This window comes from Pleurodeles waltl, chromosome 3_1 (assembly GCF_031143425.1).
Source record: "Pleurodeles waltl isolate 20211129_DDA chromosome 3_1, aPleWal1.hap1.20221129, whole genome shotgun sequence".
NCBI lineage: Eukaryota > Metazoa > Chordata > Amphibia > Caudata > Salamandridae > Pleurodeles > Pleurodeles waltl.
In genome coordinates this window covers 1,914,988,039-1,915,012,835 of record NC_090440.1, presented here as the reverse complement: position 1 = coordinate 1,915,012,835, position 24,797 = coordinate 1,914,988,039, and the positions used below count along the sequence as shown (strand labels likewise).

Genomic DNA, 24,797 nt, shown 5'->3' with positions numbered 1-24,797 from the left:
AAAAACAAATAAAAAACAGCAGGGTAGGGGTACCCTGACCTCCTAGCCCTTGCGGGGAGTAAAAGTGGAAAAAAATTTTTTTTTCATTGCAGCGGACTTACAAGACTACCGAAAAACTACTGCTAGATTACTGTACCAAAAATAAATAAAGAAAATTTGAGTGGGGGTCTATGGGTTGTTGACCAGCAATGGCCACCCAGGGAGTTTCAAGTGTAGTGCAGGATTGGCTGCCTGCATGCGGGGATTGGGATCAGGGGCTGGGCACACACCAGGCCTTGCTGTCACCTCATTGGGCCGTGCAAGGGGCAAGGTAGAGCAACTTAAGTATGATGATAAAATATTTCTTCATGTTTAAAAAAAAAAGTAGAAATTCACTGAAAAAAACAAAGGTTAAAGTGACACTATAGTTAGGGTAAAATGTCAGTTGAACTTTACATTTTAAACTCTAAAACAATTATACCGATTATAGTAAACTCAACGAACTATAATTCATGCCCTCACCATTCACTGCTTATGACCTCACATATTACTTCATTCCTGACACGTTCTATCACATTATTGATATTATCAGTGATGCCATCTGAAATTACATCATGACAACACTTTGCATGACGGGGTGCAAGTCATATTTCCTTGAGTTAACTTTAGTTGGTGAATTTCAGTGATTTTTAAAGTTTAAAGTGGCCCAATAGGGGCACCCAGCAGTTTTAACCAATGTTGGGGGCCAGGAGTGGAGGCCCATAGCCCTCCCAGCCCTGCCGGCCATCCTGGATGCAGATGGGAGCCACCAATCCTTTTTTGATTCATGGTTGCCCCAGTCCCACCTGGGGCAATCAACATCCACAGCCGCTGAGGGCTGCAAGGGGGGGGCTATGGCCCTTGTGGCCCTACTGGCTGCCCTGCCATCACCCATCCTGGGTGCAGGCAAATGTCACCTGCATTAGTTTGCTTCTTCCTGGCAGGAGCAATTTTTGTTTTTGCTTCCACTGAGTGAGAGCAAACCTATGTTCCTTGCCTGGGAGAGTGCGGGAGAGGAAATACCTTTGTGTTCCCTACCCGTGCTCTCGCGGGTAGAGAACAACATACTGTCTGAGAAGATGTGGTCCCAGGGACACTGCCGGTCATCGGACCCTGGAGGATGGGATCCCCGGGACAGTTAGGTGGCTCAGGGAGGGGGGCAGGCACATGCCCCCACTTCCTTACTTTTTTTTAAATTATTTTATATTTTCACAATGTGTTGACCACACTGGCAGGGAAGCCAACCCTGGCTGGGTTCTAATTGGAAAGGGCAGGAGCTCACATCTCTTTATAAAAATGTATTGTGCAGTACTACCGCAGTATCTGACCTCCCAGAAGGGCATGGGGGGGGTCCCCAAGTCCTAAAATGGCTCCCAAATATCTTTGTTGTCGTGAGGCAGCCAATCAGATCTTATCTTATGATCTTTAGGTCCTGTGGTACTACCACGTCTCCTATTATGTATACATTTTGAATCTTAAGCTCTGAAAAACTATTCAGACATATCAAATCACAAAAAGCATGTTTTTTCGGTAAAGATCTAGCTTTCTGTGTAATTCCATTCAGCAGTTTTTGATGTAGTGCTGCCCAAAATTCCTATGGGAAACCCCATGGGAAAAATTCACTTTGGAACTCCCCTATTTCTCAGCTGCCACTAGACAGATCACCCTGAATATTTCCAGGAATTAGCTGAGGTGGATGAAACTTTTCTTTTTTTTCCAGAAAGTTTGTGAACGTCTGTCAAAAGGTGCCAAAGTTACCAGCAAATCAAAAAAAACAATTCCTTTGGAAACCTGGTCCTTATTATAGCTACTTAGATTTCTGAAATCCAGCAGTGTCAGCTGTGCAAACACTGAGCAAACAATCTTGTACTACCAGAGGAAGGCAGAAGCCAAAAAGCTGTAGTGAAATTATATTTTTATACTTTGGCGAGTCCATCTCTGAGTCACTATTTGAGTCTAGATATATTTATATATTTTTTACAGAGGCAGTTGCCTAGTTATAGTTTGATCAGAGTTTCCACAGGAAGCGTGTTTCTTTTTTGGCCCTGTTTCCCAAAACAACAGTTTGTCTACCTTAGCTCCCTCCTGCAAACTTTTGGGGGCAAGCGGGGGCCAAGAAAAAGGGGGTCCCAAATGTTTTTTTCCCCATGTTGAGTCTTAGAGAATGTTGGAAAGCAATATGGAAAAAAGAGCTGAACAAAATTACACCAAATTTAGCAGAATGTTAGAGCTTCACACAGAAAGTGTGTTTTTGGTTTTGGTGTAAACCCGTTTAGCCACCTTCAAGAAATTTGTCTTTAACAAGGTGCACAGGGTGATCATGAATGGGTTCAAATTATAGACATATCTGGACAGTTCGTTCCGAGGGATTCTTGTGTTACCCTAATTTAAAAAAATAGATTGGCAGAGGGTTTTTTAAATCCCTGCTGGTCATTTCAGTCGCACAGGACCAAGCAATGTGATTGGCTAGGGGCTACATGAGTAACAATGTTTCAGTCACCATTCCAGGATGTGGTCCCTGTGTCCCAAAGCAAGTTTAAAAAAACATATAAGGAGGCAGAATAGGGGTACCCTGATTCCCTATCACATCTGGGGGGCACACCTTTGGTGCCAGGGGCAAAAAATAAATAAAAATAATAAAAATTGTACTGTGGATCCTGCGGTGCTCCAACTAGAAACCCTGATACTCCCTCCCGACCTAGTGCGCCCCTTGCCCATATAATACTGCCCATGGGACAGTGGGAGGCATGCTACAGCGAGAGCATGCAAGTGAAGGTCTACTGCGGTTGGCACTTCAGCTGCAGTACCATTAAAAAAATTACACAAATAAACAAAGATTATGTGGGGTCGTGGCCTGTGGGGATAGCCTTCCGGGGGTGGTTGGGCACTGACCTGGCTGCAGATTTTTAAAGTGATTTACTGTGTTTTTTGTAATCATATTCTCCCTACTCCCTCACTGAGCATAGCTTTAGGCCATGCTTGGTTCGCCACCCTGTGCCCAACTCCCTGCAGACAGTCAACCTCAGGTATGGCCAACCCCCTGCTGCACATGGCGTTTGACACATGGCCTGGCCTGAGCTCTTCCCCCTGCCGTGCATTGGGGGTGGGCACCGGGAGGGTGTGTGTGTGTGTGTAGATGCATGCATTAGGAGTGCGGGTAAGTATTGTGCCAGCTGGTAATGTTTTGGTCCTTCCATAATGATGGGAAATCTTGCCAACTTGCAGTAATCCATCGAATTAAGATAATTTCCCTCCCTGGTTAAATGTGAAATGCTGGCCCTGGCTGAATGGTTGAAATTCTAGGCAAATTGTGGGCATCCATGGTATGATGCCTGTTGGTCACCCATTGTAACATTTGGCCCCGACATAGTGGTCTTAACACTACTTGGTAGTAACCCACTTAATGCTCCTCACCTGCACTTAACGATCAAGAGCATGATGATGGGCAGCCATCACAGGGTCAAGTTGCCTGCTGCCTGTCCTCAACCTGAATGGGCCTTCCACAGAACATCCTATCTACTGCTAGCTCTGATGTTCTTAGGACAGTCAGAAGTCACTGGGCTTCATCTCTGATAACTGCAGTTTATCACTGGTGCCTTGCGGCCTTGATGCTACTGGTCCCCAACTCGAATTATCAAATGCTTCCCTTTAGCTTGACAATGCTAGTGAGGCAGAGCAGTCCAGAGCTCATTTCAGATAGCAGTGTGACCTACTCATCCAGAACACTGGGAAAGCACACCACTGTGGATCTGTAAAAAATGTCTGCAGAGCGGACAGTCAAAAGCACAATACACAAGCTTTCTTTTCACTAGTTTGAGTTCTGTGGTCACCTACTCCAGTCGCTACTCCTTAAAAGGGTATGTATCAATGCATTTCACTTGAGTCAGGATCATAGACCACTTGAAAGAGTTGCAAGATGTTAAAACGTTCTGTGCCTTTGCCCAGAAACTTCTCAGATTCTGATGTATAGCTCCCAAAAGTGACCAGAACAGCATACACAGGCCAGACAATGTCAATGAGACACAAAAGGGGGAAATGAAAGGGTGCAGCTACTGGTGCCACTAAAAGCCCCATGTCACTACAGCTGTGGATGTTGGGGGACTAAAGCAGATTCCAGAGGCCACCCTGTGGAACACTCGCGCTTCTGAGAGTTTTAGTTAAAAGAGCTAGATCTTTGAAACCACCAGCTGTGGTTGGGTTTTGCTCACGGTGTTTCTACCTTCAGGGACATGGACTCTGGCAGCTGAGGGGCAGCTGCACTTTAAGCACCTGGCTTTCAAATGCTGACATCACCACAACTGTTCAATATATTTAAATGCACTTTGCAGTAAAATATTTAGTGACACCTCACCCAGCTATGACTTCTCTAGAGTAAGAATTGAGGGGGTCCTCAAGGCTCCTTGAGGCAACTGTAGCCCTATCAGGGTCAGAGGACAAGACGACTTGCCAACCATGATGCAGGTCTCGATCCTTACTCCATGCAATGCAGACAGATATTGGTGATTCTTCCTTCTGTGCAGCAGCTGGGAGAGTTCTTATACTGGAGTGATGCCGACCTCACAACAGCATCAAAGGTACTCAGGCAGCTGCGCTGATTAACTCCTTTTTGCAAGAAGGCTCTGCAGGGTGCAGTCTTTCAAGGGTTATGGCGGGAATTTTCACCTAAAATTAGTGCTTAGTCTAGTAGCACTTGGAAGCCTCTGTCTCGAAAAATATTTCCTCAGTTGTACTAGTGAACATCTCTGTCCTTAGTCAAGAGGGATTATGGAACAAAGTACTGCATAATCCTAACTTTTAGAGGGCTCCTCCAAACTAATACTATGTGGCCACTGCAGGATCAGCTCATAGCAGGGGAATGGCTAACAGCCTTCCCCCTGAGCCGCTTTCAACCAGACGAGGTGTAGAAGTGGATTCAGCTCAGACAGAAGACCCCATTTTTGTGACAACCAATCAGGCAAGAAGAGGGGTCAGGAACTGTCCGAGAGCACGCTGGTGGGGGACACGAAGGCAATTTCAAATGGTAGAATCTGTCATCCTCCTCCCTCCTCCACTTGCCAGAAACGCATACACCACACCAACCCCAGGACACTAACCCTGTAGAGCAGGATGGGAGTGAGTGTAAAGATAAATAATCTCAGCCCAGCAGAGACCTAGCCAGACTACCACAAAGCTCTCTACCGTTTTGGTTTGCTATGCAAAATTAGGTCAAAATGCCGGTCTCTTCGCTACAAAATATACTGTAATCACCAGCCCCACAATTCCTAATGACAGAGGACAGTAATCACTCCTTCAAAGAGGGGTGCACTTTGGGTGCCTGTCGTGAGGGGTGAGAGAAAAGCACAGACTGGAAACAACATAGGTCTGAGGAACAGTCTCCAGTCATGTAGTAGGAGACTTTCCATCCCAACATACTTTCAACTGAAGCCCTGCAGGAGAACAGCCCCTTTAAAGCAAGCTTACGCTGGATGCCTTAGCCCAGGTGTGCTTCGGCAACTGGACAACACCAAAGAGTCTGTTCCTGCTGGTGCCTGTGAGGGGCAAAGGGCCACACTTCATGCTCGCCCATACAAGGACCACCAGGACATTTAATTTCGAAAATGATCAGAGGCACGCTCCTCTTTGTAGATGCCTTGTCTCCTTGCACTCCATGTGTTTATTATCAAGCTAAAATGTGTGATGACTATCTATGTTACTGCATCACACCAAACGTGGATTTTCTATTTTAAGAGGACTGTAAAAGTGTGAAGATACTACTTTCTTGCATTCACCATCAGCACAAGCCTAGCTTGCAGTAACCTAAAAGATGCAAATGAAGAAGAGAAATTCTACCTAAGAACTACACTTGCATGAACCTTAATTGATCCCCAGTCTTTGGACAATTAAGACTGAGAATTAAAAAATTACCAAAAGCAAGGATAAAACCTGTGTTGCTTTTGGCTGTTTTGGATCTTTTGATGTATCTGATGTACACTAATATTAATCCACACACGTAAAATTGAATAAATATTATCCGTTTAATTTTCTGTTGTTAAATATCTACATCTATATTATACTGCAAACACTGTCATGACTTAACGGTATGCTACCTTGATTGTTATAAATATCTTTGAAATACCTGGGGTTTGAAAAATAGACTGGGCAACACCTGCAGCAGCTGTCAGTACCTGTTTGGAAAGCAGACACGAGGGTGGACAGCTGCCCTTCAGTTTGTTCTGCAATTTGGGCGCCTGCCCTGCTCCCTAATCAGAGACACTAAGGGAGGTTAACAGTCTCACATTAACCAGCCCTGACTGTGTGAATAAACCCATGCTGTGGCACTGTACTGGGAATATGCTTCTAGTGTTTATTTCTTCTATTAAATCTGTTCCAGAGAGATAACTCATAGATTGTCAAGTCAGCAGGCATATGCACAAGGAGAGAATGATTTGCCAAAGAAATAGGAGACACAAGACTGCAGCACACTGCTCATTGCTCCAAAGGCTATATATGCACAGCCCTATTACATTCTGGTGAATATATCATGGGACTGGACACTGCACACTTCCTTCTACAGAAAATATTCAGTACAGTTTTTTGAACCACATGCTTCCGAGCAGCTTTTATAGAAAGTGTAAGTACTCCTAATCTTGTAAAAAAAATTTTTTAAAAAAAGAGACGCAGGGGATTAAAATACTCCTAATCTTGTCAAAAAAGAAGCAGGGAAGTAAACTCAATAAATGGTTGCCCAACCGCATACAATCTGGCTAACCAGTGAGTCTAGGACTAAAAATAATGATACCTGGTTCCACAGCTTCAGATTAGCCCACTAGACCAAACTGTGGAGCAAGTGATTCTAAAGGCAAGGCCACTGGACTACCCTTCCAGGGAAATGTCACTGTTTTGAAGGGCCTTCCCAGTTCTAGAATAGTGTTTATGTCAGGCATACTTAAATGATGTGTTAAAACAAAATTAGATGTCAGTATTTTAGGTCTATAGCTTAAACGTACCTACTAACTAGATCATATCTGGCTCTGTTGTCTACCCATGCCAGCGACTTGCCCACCTTGTTAAGAATCCTGACAAGTTTCTTTCTTCATTTATCGCATGTACTAAGTCTATTTCTAAGCTATCCATTATTTTCATTTTTTTTTTTTAATGTGAGGAAACCGATACCTTTTCTTTGGGTCCTGTTGCAATAGGTGGGAGCAGTTGTAGATATATTTACCATTGTTGTTTCACGGTTTACGGCTATTTAATTTTATTTGGATAACACAATTATTCATTTTGATAACTTGTCTCGCTAAAAGTGCCAATAACGAGTAGTCTAAGCCTGCTCCGTGAGATAGTAAAGGGACTGGAAGTCAAATACAGTATAAACAGGAATCGCCATCGATAAGCTCAATATCCGGCTGAGCTAGATGTTTTCAAATGGCCTGGGTACGAATGAGGAGGACGGTACAGAATTAACCCCCAAGTATATTCTACGCGTCTCGTAGTGGCCCCGCCACCGAGCCACCCAACGAACGTCTTCTGATGTCTCCACACCTACAACGTCCTAGGAATTGATAATGAAAGTTGGCCACCCCGTCAGACAGCCAGGAGTGCCTTTTCTTTTGTTTAGTCCCAGGCGCAGCTGTATCAGACAGCAGGGCTCGGAGCCGACTAGATTTCACAGTGGCAAAGTGACTTCTGGAGCTCGGCAGAAAATATTCGGCGGGGATCTTCGTCTCTGTGTAACGCGTGTCGTCCCTTTATACACCAAGTGGTGGCGCAGCTGACTCATGAATTGGATCCAGCATTAGTCTGACTCGCTCTCAGGTCAGACCCTGGTTAGAGGCAAACTGGCACAACGAAACATCCTGAGATTTAAACGGCGTGCGGGTGCTGGCTCGGAGGATCAGCAGGGGCCGCTGGTGCACAATCAGCCACATCTCGGATTGCAGTCTGAATTGTGGCGGACTTCACTTTGGCCCTACAAGTTTTTTACCTATCGCGGTATGTGACTGACCGCAGCCCAGCCCAATCGCCTCTGACTTGCTCTTGTGATCTAAGCATCTACAGATCCGATAGTTGCCATGGTTGTTTTTCTGCTTTTCTAGATACTAGCCTATCAGGAGAACAATCCAGTGGTTCCCAAACTGTGCGCCGCGGCTCCCTGGTGCGCCGTCAAAACTAGCCAGGGGCGCCGCACACAGTCTGGAAACCACTCGGAGGTGCTTTGAATCGGTAGCTTTTCCTCGTGGTATTGGAAAAAAACACCCTGCATTAATTATTCTGACCAGCGGAGGGCGCCAAAGTTCCATTAATAATATCCCTGTAACAAAAATTGTTTCCAATAAATGGTTTTCAGCAACGTGAAGGAGAGAATAAAGAAGACAAACGGTAAATAGTGTAGGTACAGGTACAGGCTGGGATTACGTTCCCCCACCAGCCAAAAAAAGTAACGTAACGGGGAGCCGTGGCCAACACGGCCAATAGGTCAAAGGAGCCGGGAATCAAAAAAGTTTGGGAACCACTGCGTTACACTGTAGGCCTGCTTTGGGGACACGTGCCGTCCTGGACCTACATTAGAAAATGGTTTTAATGGCACACCAGAACGATGGCTCAGTGAGCTAAATACCCAACAATTGTAAACTACAAACCTGTCAGCCACATCTCCAACATGACGTGCTTGGCATGCAAGAGAAACAATTACTTACCATTGCTAACATGGTGGATAGTCTATCTACCTGCAGATTCCTCACCTTTTGAATATCTCCAGGCGCCACTCTGGATAGGGAAACTTTTCATAGCTCTCCTACTCCGGTTGGTAGGCTAGCTAGCGGGGGTGGCTTGTAACAACAGTAAGTGGTGAAGTGAGCGAAGTGCCCCACTGCTTCAAAAAAAAAAAAACCTCCCTCCAAAAGCCCAAAATAGAACACTACACTAACATTTACAATAAATAAGATAAAACTAAAAGGTACTTGCCCACTGCTGCACGCCCCCCTCCGTGTTCTGAGACTGCAGTCTGCTATGGAGCTCCCAGAACCAATTCGGACGCTGCTCCCACGCTATTAACTAGCATGAGAGAAGCACCAGGATTGGATGGAGCAGGTTGGCCGGATGCTCCTTAAGGCCCTGGAGGCATGTGCTTGTTCTCCACCCAGCTGTCTAAGACAGCTCATGTTGAAGAGCTTCAAAGTGCGCATGTCTGACCGGCCGTCATAAGATAGCAGGCCAAACTGACATGCCCACTTTGGAGCATTGTAGTGCTTTCCTCTTATCTAGTTTTTAAGCACTTACATAAAACACCAGAAATGCACTTCTGAGTTCAAAGAAGACTTTTATTTTGTTAATTCTTCCCCAACCGCAATTTTTATGTTGACGAATTAGTAGCTTTCAAGCACACGTTAATGCACAGTTTGCAATATACACAGCAGGTTATATTTATAAGATATTGAATGCAAAGCAAAACAAATACTTCACCGTGTGGGAAACTATTTACAGCTTCATCTTTCTAGGGTCTGCAAGCTGATGACTCCCGGTCAGCTGCAAGAAAGAGATTCATCTACCCACACGGGAATGCTGGCAGCTGGCGCCAAGCTCCAGCACGAAGTCAGGCAGATCCGAATCTCTTTCTTGCAGCTGACCGGGAGTCATCAGCTTGCAGACCCTAGAAAGATGAAGCTGTAAATAGTTTCCCACACGGTGAAGTATTTGTTTTGCTTTGCATTCAATATCTTATAAATATAACCTGCTGTGTATATTGCAAACTGTGCATTAACGTGTGCTTGAAAGCTACTAACTAATTCGTCAACATAAAAATTGCGGTTGGGGAAGAATTAACAAAATAAAAGTCTTCTTTGAACTCAGAAGTGCATTTCTGGTGTTTTATGTAAGTGCTTAAAAACTAGATAAGAGGAAAGCACTACAAGCATCCATGCTGCCAATCGGCAGCAGAGGACACGCCTCACATGTCTCTTGGTTTGGGAGTACCACGTGCGCACATTGGTAAAAAGCAATGAAATCATTTTATTACTATTTTATTTTTTTCACCCATGGGTCTGGTGGGGGGATGGGTGACGCTCCCCGCCCTCACGGAGAAACCACCACTGCTAGCTAGTTCCAACCAAGAGCTAGAAAGCAAGGCAGGTGTGATGTCAATGAAGCAATATATAGCATCTACCTAAAACAAAGTCAGCTCACCATCTGTTGTTCTCGTGCCTTGGAGGCAGAAACAAGAAAAAATGTCAGGTTAATCATGGCTGGAATCTTATTATTCAGATGCCCAAGACTATTCTTCAGAACAGCGGAGGAGGGCAGGATCGTTGAGCATCTGCAACTCGAGTATCCACTAAAAAAGATTGTTACTGGAAGTAACTTTTTGTTCTTATGGATACTTCAAACTGCAGGTTTCTCACCTTTTGAATAGGTAACAAAGCTGTACCTCCTCCTAGAAGGTGGGACTGAAGGAATGGTCAGACAAGGAAATCCTGGAGCACAGACCATGTGAAATGTCCATCTGTTCTCACCTGCAAGTCCAGCAATACTGCGTAGCGAAAGTGAAGAGATAATCATTTGCTGAATTACAAGTTTCAGCCACAAGGACACCCCTGGCAAGTGGCAATGTTGAAGACTTTGCTCTGGTGGAGCGATCGAGGATTCCTCAGTTGGTTTACTCTTGGCAACCTTGCCTTTCCTTCGACCTACATACCTAGCAAAGAGCTAATCATCAGACCTGGTCTCGCTGGTTCGATCCATGTAGTCACGGATTGCTCTTCAAGGATGCAGCCCAGTGTAATCGCTCCTCCTCCTTGGAGAGATAGCATGGGCGAAAATAGAGGGGAAGAGTAACAGTTTGCCCCAGATGAAAAAGAGTCACCACCTTGGGCAGAAAAGCCACTTTTATCCTCAAGACCAGCTGACCATAGGTCAGATCTGTGCTTACCAGAAGTGCTCAAAAGTTACCAAAAGGCGACAAGTTTGAACCCATATAAAACGCTGCTGAAATAAACTAGTGAAACATGCGGGTTTGTATCCTGGGAGGGGTGACTCGCACTTTGTTTATGTCGAAGTGGAGGACATGAGAGCGGCTAGCTGGATGTAGGAACATTACCAATTTAAAGAGGACCAAGCCTTAGGACTGACAGCAAGCAATAGGTAAAATAAGGTATTACTTACTGGGCTTCTTCTTTAGAGATCCTCCTTCCGGAGAGCAGCATTTCGGCAACTTGAGACACTGCGGGGTCAAAGTTCATACTGGCAACTGCAACCACGACGTCATCCCTTGAATAGCCAAGAGGGTAATATGAGAGGGCTGGAAAGTGTGCAGTCCCTCTAATTACAAACACCACTAAATTCTGGACAGGGGATAATATATTACAAATGGGCACTTGCATACACCCGTGCGCATGCACACAGACATCTTCCCTCACCCCCACACACGCACGCACGCACGCACATGAATGTATAATGACACGCATGTGTGTAGCCACATAAAGAACGCAAAACAAGGGGCCTCAGACACACATTCAGACCAGGGCACACAGGTTATACGCACAATAAAAGACACACTATTTCCACGTTGTTGTGTCCAGAACATGTGTAAATATCGTCAGACCAAAGTCAGGAGCGGTTTAATGCAGCAGTTTCAATGCATTTTGTGTATTTTTCCTTTGAAAAGTCCCCACTGTTTGTTTTTCACCTGGTTGTCTACAACCCAGTGACCATAAAGAAGCAACAAGAGCTCCTGAGGTGAATTCTGGCTTTCAGGTTTGATGGTAAACATGCGAAGTGCCCCTGATGTATGTATCCTAGGAAAGCACTTCTGCGCAGGGCTGAGTAAACAGCAATTATGTTACTATGTTACAGCTCAGCCCAGGAGCCACCCCTAACAGAATTTCCCTCTTCTAACCCTGGCCACCAGGGTACTGAGCTGACACCAGTCACATTCTCTAGTGTGGTTCTGCAGTACCTGGAAACGCTGTGGCCTCTGTAACACCCTGTAACGCGCGTTGCACATTCAGACTGTGAACATATTTTGCCTCTCACAAAAACCTAGGCTCCCGCGGGTATCATGGCTGGCGATGTCTGATTCATTTTTGACTGGTGAACACAGAGAAACTAACTGTAAAATGAAATAATTGTCTGTTAAATAAACTCAAATTTCAGTTTATTGGAACTATATTGGATTTAGGGCCGAAATCAACAAAACATTATCAGAGCCCATTAAATGCCGCTGATGTCCCTGGCAGACATCAAAGAGCTGTTATACTCGTTTGACACCTCGGGAAACGCTGTAAATCTTCCTCACAGAAACTGGACTCTAGCCCTGATTACCTAGGGCTTTGTGCTGGCAGTGAGCAACACAATCTAGTACTATGACAAAGCCAAAAAGTAGAGCTAAAAAGTATAGTAGGGGGTGGGGATGGAGGAAGCAGCGACAGGAGCAAGGGGGATCGAGTCACGAAACAAGGGAGGTGGACCGGGCAAGCAACAACAATGGGCAGAGAGGTGTGGAGTGAAGGGCACAGGAGGCCACATTGGGGAGGGTGGAGCAGGTCCAGCTACAAAAGTGGGAGGCGTCAGGATGACAAGGCAAGCAAATACACAAAGCATGAAGGGGGGACGTGAGAAATAGGCTGCAAACACATGCACTCTTAGTGAGTGCTGCAAGTTGAAAAAAAAAGTAGTAGCCCAGACGACAAAGTGCTATCAGCGGAAGGACACTCACATAGAAAGGAAGCAGTACTTGGAACATGCTCCAGGGGACGGAGAAATACAAGAAGAGGAAGTGAGGTTAGCAAGCGCTGACCAAACAGAAGTCACAAAATAAGTGTGAGGACGAAGCCATGGTAAGTAATGGGCTGGCTCTAGGACCCCCTTTAAGATACCAAAATGTCTTGCAAGTCACAGCACATACGCTGTCTCAAGTGAGACCTAATAAAAAGTAAATAAATCAGAGTGACACGAAAGTAAAGTAGAAGTAAACAATGAGCATCCTTTAAGCCCACAGTAGGCTTTTGGTATGGTCCACAGAAGGTCTTTTGCAAACAGAAAGCTAAAAGAAAACCATTTTAATGCTTTTCTAAATCTCTGTTTAAAACAAAACAAAAAAACAAGCCATTGTTTTACAAAAATAATAGATTTTTATATGAAAGCATACATGGTATGGTATGGCATGGCTTGCCATTGTAGGGTGGGGTATGATGTATATTTCATGGTACGGCCTGTCATTGTTTATTATGGCATGGTATTGAATGGTATGGACTCTCACTGTATGGCAAGGTATGGTCTCGTTGTACTGTACGGCCTGTCACAGAATAGTATAGTATGGTATGTCATTGCATAGTATAGTATGGTATAGCTTGTAATTGTGTAGTATGGTATGGTATGGCATTGTATGGCCTGCCATTGCATGGTATGTCATTGTACGCTATGGTATGGCCTATTATTGTTTAGTATGGTATGTCATTGTATAGTTTGGTATGACCTGCCATTGTATAGTATGGTATGGTATGGTCTGTCAGGTCATTATATAGTAATGTATGGTACAGTGTGACCTGTATTTGAATAGTATGATAGGGCCTGCCATTGTATAGTATAGTATGATATGGTATGCCATTTTGTAGTATGGTATGGACTGGCTTGTTAGTGTATTGTATGGCCTGTCGTTGGTCTGGTATAGTATGTTAGAATATGGGCTGGTAAGGGATGGTCTTTCATTGTATAGTATGGTATGGGCTGTCATTGTATAGTGTAGTATGGTATGATATGGTATGATATAGAACAACTGCTCTTGGATGCTATTTATTTCAGAGAGGGCCAAGAGTCAGAAATATGTTAAATAAATGGGCAAACATTTATTGACATTCTAACTGAAGAGTAAGAAAAGAAGCAAATAAGATGTCCTGCACAACTTAACGTTAGGAACAGTTTATTTTTGAAGACATCTTGCAAAAAATGTGTAAAAATGTGATAAAGAATCTGCAGAATTCAAAAAAGTGATATTACAGTAACATGCACAAGAATTTCACCTTAGTACATCAGATTATATAAGTGCATTCAGAAGTATTTCTTAAAACTGATAGTTTAAAAAAATGAACATAGAACAATTCATGCTTCCTCTCACCCTGACAACAATATCAACAGGGGACTAAGAGGACAGTTAGTTGTCACATGCAACCCTCTGGTTTGTTGGGGTTGTTATAAACTTTGGACAGCAATATTATTTCATAAAACAAACCCAAGCGAAGATTTTGTACACCATATATCCTAAACTGATGTATTTCATGTATCCTAAACTTTTATATTTGATAATGATGAAAGATGAGGCAAAGCAAAATTAGACAGTTGCCTAGTGTAAGAAATGGTTTCTTGGTTGGCAGTCAGGTTAACCTGTGCAGGAAAGGACTTTCACTCTAGTCAGGGTAAAGGAGAATCACCCTCAGTTAACCCCCCCTCACCCTCTTGGTAGCTTGGCTTAACTTCAGAAGCAAGGTGCAAAGTATTTGTACCAACACACACTGTAACCCAGTGAATACACCACAAAATGACAACACAGGTTTAGAACAACAGGTAATATTTATCTAAATAAAACAAGACCAAACTTATAAAAATCCGACATACACAAGTTAAGTTATGAATTTAAAAAGAAAAAGAGTCTTAAATCCTTTAGAAAACAGTGAGAATGCTGTTAGCACACAAAAGTACCTGGGTAGCATCAAAATAAAGCCATATGGGCGAGCGTGTATTGGAAAAGGCCAGCAATGTGTTGATTTTTCACTCGCAAGCGAGACCATGCATCATTCCTCCTCCGGTCAGGTCGGCGTGCGTCGTTTCTTCTCCCCTGCAAGAGAGCGATGCGTCGACCCAGACGGTACCTCGGGTCCGGGCAGGCTTTGTGTTGATTTTCCGCGCCCAGCAATGTTGCATTGAAAACTGGTCGCACGGTGTCAAGAAACCGCGCTGTGTGGGGGCTTGCGTCGTTAACAGCAGCCGCTGAGGTTGTGCACATCGTTTCTCTCGCCACTTTGCCTCGATCTCCTAGCTGTGATAAAGGTGGAGCATCGACTTTAGCCACGAGGCCGGCAGCGCGTTGTTTATCAGCCGTGGAGCGGGTGGTGCGGTGAAAGTTTCCCTGCACAGCGGTCTGTGACACCACAGAGAACAGTGGCGTCCCCTTCGCAGGCCGCGGTCATATCGACGGTCCGCGTTTCGGGCAGCTGGTCCTGCTGCGGGCCGCTTTTTAGGCGGCAACCTGCTTTTTGGGCTGCGGCGTGCCCTGGGAGTCCCCTCTTGGGCTCTGAGTCACGCTCTGCTGATTCGCGGCCCCCATAGTTTGCTCACCTGTTTTTTGGATTTCTTTTTCTTTTCCTTTTTTCTCCTTCCTTGGCAATATTTTCTTCTTCTTCCCAGAAATCTGTGTTTCCTTCCCTGCATGCATTGCCTACCACCTATTCTACTATGGCTATTTTTCCATTCACCTGCATGTGGCTTTCCCAATCCAAGATGGTGTCTTTAGCTTTTCCTGCATGGCACTTCCTGTTTGTCAGTATAAAAGCACAGAAGGTCTTCTGTTCTTTGCGTTGCAAACACTTCCGTCCTGGTGGTGCTCCTCACTCCCTTTTTCCGTGATTTTGACCTATCCTGTTTTTGCCTGCAGTTTTGTTGTTCCTGATTTGTTATTTTCCTCAGTGTTTTCCTTTTGCCTCTTTTCAGGAGTTCCTGTGATTTGAGTTTTTTCCCCCAATATTGTTTTTTTTCCTCAGGGACTCCTTCTGGAGGCTATGGGCTGCTAGGCGTTATACTATCAGCAGCACAGTTGCTACTGGAATGGGTCGCCCTTACCTTGGCTAATCCAAAACAAGCAAGAAACCAGGTGGTGCCCAGAGACTGGCAGATTACAGTGGTAAGAAGCGTGCAAATCGTGACAGACTGCAATGCCAAAAGATTCCGCATTGCTCTGGAACCATGGAAGAACCTCCTGAAAACGTTGTGGAAATGGCACAGTCCATGCTTCATTATGTACAACAACAGGCCCAGGAGTTACAACAAATGCATGCCGAAACTACCGCACTGAGACAAAGCTCTGGTTTCTCGGTTCATTGATATACCTACTGTCTCTGCCTCAACACCACGTTATTCTGGAGATCCAAACAAGTTAAAGGAATTCCTAGATTCCTTAACGGTATAATTTGCATTTCGACCCACTCAGTGTACCTAGGATGAGACAAAGGTTGGTTATCTGATCAGCGCCCTGTCTGGCCCAGCCCTAGCCCATGGTAGCTGCCAATGACTCATTATTGTCCAACTATTCAGCCTTTATTCAAGCCTTTAAACAGATGTTTTTAACGACCTGGACTGGAGGCCAATGCTGAAGAAGCTTTATGTGATATACAACAAGGCAATCAGGATGTCCTGAATTACATAGCCCGTTTCAAACAGCTAGCGGCTGAAACCACTTGGGTTGAATGCACTTTTGTAACTCTCTTCCGTCGAGGACTACAAGACGAAATAAAGGCTGAACTGGTGCATTCCACTCAGGTAGAATCCTTGAAAGAACTAATGGAACTGGCACTAAATATAGAGTACCATTTACGAGAATGTAAACTGGATAAAAGGAAGACCAGGTTGTAGTCCCAGTCAGGAGCAATGCGCTCCTCTGTACGCCGCCCTGATGAAAATGGATCAGAGAACCCAGCTTCTACAAAAGAAGAAATTCATGCAAATAGATATTGTCAGTGGACCTTTATCTGAAGCAGAGCGAGAAAACAGACGATGTAAGGGCCTGTGTCTTTATTGTGGCAGTGCAGGTCATCCAATCTGAATGTGTCCTATTCGTCCTATCAGACCTTCGGGAAATGCCAACTCTCGTCCCCTGTGAGAAGAAAGGGGACGGGAGGTGTTGAGATACCTTCCATCTGCTTTTCAAAAGAAAATACCACAGCTCTCTTTATATTATCAGTAATCCTACAGTGCCATGATAACCAGGAAGAACAAGTATTCGCATTACTGGATTGTGGAGCTAGTGAATTTTTTTTTAGATGAGAAATGGGCTAAAGACGAAGGAATACCTCATGTCCCTAAAGAGATACCAGCACTCGTCCAAACAGTGGATGGCTCTCCTCTAACTTCTGGACCAGTGGTTGATACCACTCCTACCCTTTGCTTGCAATTCAGAAGACATCAGGAATACATTGCTTTTGACTTGATATTGTCCCCTAATCATACTTTGATTCTGGGTATTCCTTGGCTAACATGACATAATCCATATATTATTGGGGAGACACGGAACAGATCGCTTTCATCCCAATTTTGTCAACTACATTGCTGTTTGCCAGACTCCTATTGGTCCCCTAAAGGTTCCATCATAACCTCCAAAGAAGCAAGTTGTACCATTAACATGATACAAGGAGTACCCAGCTGCTATCAATAATACTCTGACGTGTTCCAGAAACCTATAAAGCCCATTTTAGCTCCTCATTGGGAATATGACTGTACCATTCCTTTGATACCTGGGGAAGTGGGTCCATTTGGAAGAATGTATTCATTGTCTGAGCAAGAATAGAAGATACTTAAGGAATATATAGATGAGAACTTACAGAGTGAATTGATTGCTCCCTCTTCGTCACCTGCTGGAACTCCTCTTTTCTTCATGCCAAAAAAAACTAAAATCTACGCCCCTGTATTGACTTTCGAGAGTTGAATAAGATTACCATCAAAGATAGTTATTCCCTACCCCTTATTAAGGATGTTTTAGAAGCAGTCCAAGGAGCCAAGATATTCACCAAGCTGGATCTGCGGGGTGCCTATCATCTTTTACGAGTTAAGGAAGATGACGAATGGAAGACAGCTTTCTGTACTCCTTTGGGCCATTTTGAATACCGCATATGCCTTTTGGCCTCACCAACGCACCTTCCATATTCCAAAGATTTATGAATTCGGTGTTCTCTGATCTTTTGAACCAAAGTGTTGTCATATATCTAGATGATATTCTGGTATATTCCCGTTATCCCCAACAACATAATAAGCATGTTCTTCAGGTTTTAGAAAGACTGACAAAGCAATCTGTACTGTAAGCCTGAAAAATGTGAGTTAAACAAGACTGAGGTTCAATATCTTGGTTTCCGTATCAATCAAGTCGGCATCGCCATGGACCCAGAAAAGGTACAAGCCATTCTTGACTGGCCTTCTCCTGCTTCTGTTAAGGAGACTCAATGCTTTCTAGGGTTATCCAATTTTTATAGACAGTTTATAAAAGACTTTGCCACTTTGCCGAACAACAAGGTCATATAACCCAGACCATCAAATAAAAAACCTAAAGAAGGGTTTCATTTGGATAGAAGATGCAGAAAGAGCTTTTCAGAATCTTACACGTGCTTTTACACAAGCCCCGATATTATGTCATCCTGGTACTACTAAGAAATTCATAGTGATCACTGACGCATCGTATAGAGCAATTGGAGCCATGTTACTACAAAGACAAGACGACGATGGCTTGGAACATCCTGTCTTTTATATATATCCCTTGTGCTGTCAGATGCAGAACGCAACTATTCTGTGTTGGAAAGGGAACTGCTCGCTTTAAAGGCTGCCTGCAAAGAATGGAGGCATTTTCTAACGGATACTAAGGAGACATTTGTAGTCGGAACTGATCATCACAATCTACAATGCCACCGCAACTTTCAATGTCGAAACAGTCGTCAAGCCAGATGAGCATTCTTTTTCAGTCAGTATGATTTTGTAGTTACATACAAACCTGGGTCCCAAAATGTTGTGGCAGATGCTTTATCCCGCCGATATCCGGAAAGCACAATTGCTTCTTCTCCACACATCATAGAACCATGTTGAATCACTACAGTCGTTCAGTCATTTCTTTACAGTGTGAAAACAGAATATCAGAATTTACTTCTTGAAGAATGGAACGCTTTGAGTCCTCACTTACAAAAAAAATCAGGAAAACTTCTATCATCAATACACCTGGTTTCTGCCTACTAAGAAAGTGCAAACAGAAGACTTGCAAATGTTTCATGACTCTCCTATTGCTGGACACCGTGGAATCAAGAACACACAGGAACTGCTCCTTCGTTCCTTCTGGTGGCCAACTTTAAAGTCTGATGTCGAAAACATATGTAAAGTCTTGCCCAATCTGTGCTCAAACTAAGATACCTCGAACTAAGCCAGCATGTTTATTGATGCCCTTACCTGTGCCATCCGTTCCGTGGCATACGCTGTCCACAGATTTGATATTTTCTCTGCCATCTTCTGCAGGACATCATGTCATAACGGTGACTGTTGACTCGTTTACCAAGATGGCTCATTTTACGGCCCTAAAGAAATTACTCAGAGCTAAGGAAATTAGTCAAATCTTTCTGCAGGATATAGTCCGCCTACATGACCTTCCTTAAATAAGAATTACTGATCGAGGACCCCAATATGTGTCCCATTTTTGGAGAGCTTTTTGTAAATTTCTACACATGGATGTGGCTCTATCATTTTGATTACATCCTCAGACCAATCGTCAAATGGAACGCCTAAATCAAGGACTACAACAATATCTATGCTGTTTTTGAAATGCGACTCAAACCAATTGGTCCTTGTATCTACCATTGGCTGCGTTTTCCTATGATAATATAGTCCACAGTGCAACAAGTTCCACACCCTTTTTTTGTACTTATGGTTTCCATCCTATGGCTTTTCCTAGTGTCACTAGTGAACACTCCACTGTTCCAACGGTTACCTCATTTGCTCAAAGTCTCCACCATGTACAGGACATGGTACGTACCAATCTTTTAGCTACATAACGTTATCTGAAGAAAGTAGCTGATACCTGGCGTAAGTATGGCTTTCTTCTAAGTTTCTGCCCTTTTGCTTGTCCCAGAATAAGTTCAAGCCCTGTTACTATGGACCTTTTATAGTTCTGCATGTGTTGAATCCAGTCTCTGTTCGAATTCATATACCACAGACCTGGAAAGTTCATCCAGTTTTTCATGTGTCTCAGCTCAAACCTTTTGTTCTTGATCCCTACCACAGACATGCTCATTGTCCTCCTCCTCTTTTGGCTGATGGCCATCCTGAGTATGAGGTACAGGAGATTTTAGAATCCCGTATTTTTCGGAATCGTCTTCAGTTCTTGGTTCACTGGAAAGGATATTTCATTTGTGATTGTTCTTGGGAGGATGCTTCCTCTGTCCATGCTCCCCACCTGGTCCGCACATTTTTTCAGCACTTTCTGGACAATCCTGCAGCTTGGCGGGGAGGTGGAGGGGGGGTGATGACCTACTGTGATGCCGTGGAGAACAGCAGTGTCCCCCTCGCGGTCTGCGGTCGGATCAGCAGTCTGCGTTTCGGGTAGGCGGTCTTGCCGCAGGCCGCTTTTTGGGCCTGCAACCTACTTTTTGGGCCGTGGCGTGGCCTGGGAGTCCTCTCTTGGGCTCTGGGTCACACTGTGCTCATTCGTGGACCCCATAGTTTGCTCACCTGTTTTTTTGATTTCTTATTCTTCTTTCTTTTTCAGTTCCTTTTTTCTCCTTCCTTGACCATATTTTCTTTAGTCCCAGGAGTCTGTGTTTCCTTCCCTGCATGCATTGCTTACCACCTTTCCTACTATGGCTATGTTTCCATTCACCTGTATGTGGCTTTCCCAATCCAGGATGGTGTCTTTAGCTATTCCTGCATGTCACAAGTTTGTCAGTATAACAGCACAGAAGGTCTTCTGTTCCTTGCATTACAAACACTTAGGGCCAGATGTAGGAAGAAAGCAAATTGCGACTTGCAATTTGCGAGTCCGTGCGACTCGCAAATTGCAAGTCGCAATTTGCTATGCAGAAAGGTGTCTCAGACACCTTCTGCAACTCGCAATGGGGTCGCAAAGACCCACCTCATAAATATTTATGAGGTGGGTCGCAGTTTGCGACCCCATTGCGAGTATGGGCACTCACGGGGATGGTGGCCTGCTGGAGACAGCAGACCACCATGTCCGTGACTGCTTTTTAATAAAGCAGTTTTTTTTTTTTCTATCTGCAGCCCGTTTTCCTTAAAGGAAAACGAGCTGCACTTAGAAAAAAAAATGAAACCTTTTGTTTCGGTATTTTTCAGAGCAGGCAGTGGTCCATAGGACCACTACCTGCTCTGAAAAACTGTTTTTGTGATCATTCACAAAGGGGAAGGGGTCCCATGGGGACCCCTTCCCGTTTGCGAATGGGTTACCATCCACTTCAAGTGGATGGTAACAGCGATTTCATTTGCGACCGCTTTCGCGGGCGCAAATGAAATTGCATAGCATTTGAGTCGCAAATAGGAAGGGAACACCCCTTCCTATTTGCGAGTCGGAATTGCATTTTGCGAGTCGGATCCGACTCGCAAAATGCATTTCTGCATAGCAGAGAGGCTTTTGCGCCTCGCAAACGGCGTTTTTCGCCGTTTGCGAGGCGCAAACCCTTTGCTACATCTGGCCCTTACATCCTGGTGGTGCTCCTCGCTCCCGTTTTCTGTGATTTGGACCTATTCTGTTTTTACCTGCAGTTTTGTTGTTCCTGATTCGTTATTTTTCTCAGTTTTTCCTTTTGGGTCTTTTCAGGAGTTCCTGTGATTTGAGGTTTTTTTTCCCAATATTGGCGTTTTTCCTCTGGGACTCCTTCTGGAGGTTATGGGATGCTAGGGATTATACTGTCAGCAGCACCATGGCTACTGGAAAGGGTCGCCCTTACCTTGGCCAATCCAGAACAAGCAAGAAACCAAGTGGTGTCCCCAGACTGGCAGATTACAGAGGTAAGAAGCGTGCAAATCTTGACACAGTCTTTGCGTGGCTTTCTGTCCTTTTCCACCAGCTGTACCTTTCAAGGGCCCAGAGACAGGTTAGGGGAGGCAGGACTCTCAGCAGAAAGCCCAAGTGCTGGCAAAGAGAAGTCTTTGTTGTCCCTGAGTCTTCAACAGGAGGCAAGCTCAGCTCAAGCCCTTATAGATTCTTCACCAGTGGGAAGTCACACAAAAGTCAGTCTTTGTCCTCTTTCAGGCAGCAGCAGCTACTGCAGGCCAACCCAGCAAAGCACCCTCACAGGCAAAGGGGCAGTACTCCTCCAACTTCTCCAGCTCTTTTCCTGGGCAGAGGCTCCTCTTGGTTCCAGAAGTAATCTGATTTTTAAGGGTTTTGGGAACTCTTCTTATACCCCTTTCTACCTTTGAAGTAGGCCTATTTCAAAGAGATGTCTTTGTTGTTTTCAGGATCTTGACTTGCCCAGGCCAAGCCACAGACACACAACAGCGGGTTGGAGACTGCATTGTGTGAAGGCAGGCACAGCCCTTTCAGGTATAAGTGACCACTCTTCCCCTCCCCTCAGCCCAGATGGCCCAGATCAGGATATGCAAGCTACACTGCAGCTCCCTTTGTGTCACTGTCTAGAGGAGAGATGCAAACAGCCCAACTGTCAAACTGACCTAGGCAGGGAATTCACAAACAACAGAATGGTTTAAGCAAGAAAATGCCTACTTTCTAAAAGTGGCATTTTCAAACACACAATTAAAAAAACTGCTTCACTAAAATATGTATTTTTAAATTGTGAGTTCAGAGACTCCAAACGCTACATGTCTATCTGCTCCCAAAGCAAATCTGCACTTTAATACTATTTAAAGGCAGACCCCATGTTAACCTATGAGAGAGATAGGCCTTACAACTGTGAAAACCGAATTTGGCAGTATTTCACTGTCAGGACATGTAAAAAAAACATAAGTAGATGTCCCACCTTTAACGTACACTGCACCCTGCCCATGGTGCTACCTAGAGCATACCATAGGGGTGCCTTACATGTATAAAAAGGGAAGGTTTAGGCCTGGCAAGTCGGTACACTTGCCAAGTCGAATTGGCAGTTTAAAACTGCGCACACAGACACTGCAGTGGCAGGTCTGAGCCGTGTTTACAGGACTACTAAGGTGGGTGGCACAACCAGTGCTGCAGGCCCAGTAGTAGCATTTGATTTACAGGATCTGTGCACCTCTAGTGTACTTTGCTAGGGACTTACTGGTAAATCAAATATGCCAATTATGGATAAGACAATGTACACATACAGTTTATACAGGGAGCACTTACACTTTAGCACTGTTCAGCAGTGGTAAAGTGTCCAGAGCAAACAAAACAGTAAAAAACAGAGTCCAGCACACAGAAAACAATCTGGGAAGTAGAGGCAAAACGTTAGGGGAGAACATGCCAATAATGCCAAGTCTAACACCTAGGATCACAACATTTGGTCAACGGGGAAAGCTCGGATCGATCCTAAGTTTTCTGGTTTGACATTGTAAAATTGTATTTAATTCCAGTCCAATAATCAAGGTACTTCCTTTTTACCCTTTACTCTGTGTAGTGATGCAGCAATAGCAAGCAGAGAAGTCTTACCTCAAGTTGCAGTACAGGGATGGCGATTCAGATTCAGTATAATACGGTATTGTCAAGTCTGACTCTTCAGGAGGCTAGGTACTTAATTTAGAGCACAGTATGGAATGAAACCCTCAAAATACATCCATGACTCACTAACTACACCATGTATATGATCTGCTTTCCCTACAGCCACCCTTTCTGCTCCCGCATCCACTGCAACCAAAACCACACTCCCAGCATGGTGTATTCAAAGTGGCCCTCAGGCACACCACAGACCCTACCTTGTGGCTCCTTGGCAAATTTTGTGAGTAACAATGGCGTAGACTGCCATTGTATAGTATGGTGTGATAAGGCCTCTTATTGTATAGCCTGGTATGGTCTGGCCTAACATTGTATAGTATGGTATGGTCTGTTATTGTATGGTATCTCCTGTCATTGTATGGTATGGCATGTTATGGTATTGTGCAGCATGATAAGGCCTGTCACTGAATGGTATGATGTGGTATGGCCTTTTATTGTATAGTATGGTATGGTCTGTCACTGCATACTATGGTGTGGCCTGTCATTTTACAGTATGGTATGGTCTGCCATTGTATAGTATGGTATGGTGTGGCCTGTCATTTTATAATATGGTTTGTGAAGGCCTGTTATTTTATATGATAGCCATTGTATGCTATGGCATTTCATTGCCTTTCATTGTATAGTATGGTATGGTATGCCCTATCATTGTATGATATGGTATGGCCTGTCATTGTATAGCATGGTGTGGCCTGTCATTTTACAGTATGGTATGGTCTGCCATTGTATAGTATGGTATGGTGTGGCCTGTCATTTTATAATATGGTTTGTGAAGGCCTGTTATTTTATATGATAGCCATTGTATGCTATGGCATTTCATTGCCTTTCATTGTATAGTATGGTATGGTATGCCCTATCATTGTATGATATGGTATGGCCTGTCATTGTATACCATGGTATGGCCTGTCATTGTAGAGTATATTATATTATGGTACGGCCTGTGTAAGAAGGAATAGTTTCTGACCTGCAACTCCAGTTCTTTTGTAGGGGAATCTCCATTGAAGTCATAAGCATTTGAATAGTTCCACCCTCATGCGGTATCCCGGAGCACTTCTTTACATAGTCTCTTCTTAAGTGTAGACGTTCGCCTTGCTTTAAGAAGGCCTGCAGAGACACTTATGAAAGAACATAATATGCAGCATAGGCAAACAGGCTACAGTGGTGTAATTCTTCAGACTGTACTTAGAATAGGGCTAGAAACACCTATATAAATCAATAAATTGAGGTACATGTATACACCAGACCTCAAATCTCCTCCACAAACCCTTTTCTGACAAACCAAGAGTTGAAGAATAGAAAAGCAGTGTAGCCTCATAGGCTGCTATTATGTCAGTGGAACGCAGTGACTGTGCCTTTCAGGCTGCAGAGACCA

At 44.2% G+C, this 24,797-nt stretch overlaps 1 protein-coding gene across 2 annotated transcripts in view; it reads right to left on the bottom strand.

The window, feature by feature from the left end:
* Nucleotides 1-24,797, bottom strand: part of LOC138285763 (apoptosis-inducing factor 3-like) — a 328,578-nt gene that overhangs the window by 15,115 nt on the left and 288,666 nt on the right. For both annotated transcript variants that reach the window (XM_069226119.1, XM_069226120.1), the window contains one exon: nt 11,158-11,262. In XM_069226119.1, the coding sequence (XP_069082220.1) occupies nt 11,158-11,262 (105 nt within the window). The remainder of the gene's footprint in view (nt 1-11,157; nt 11,263-24,797) is intronic.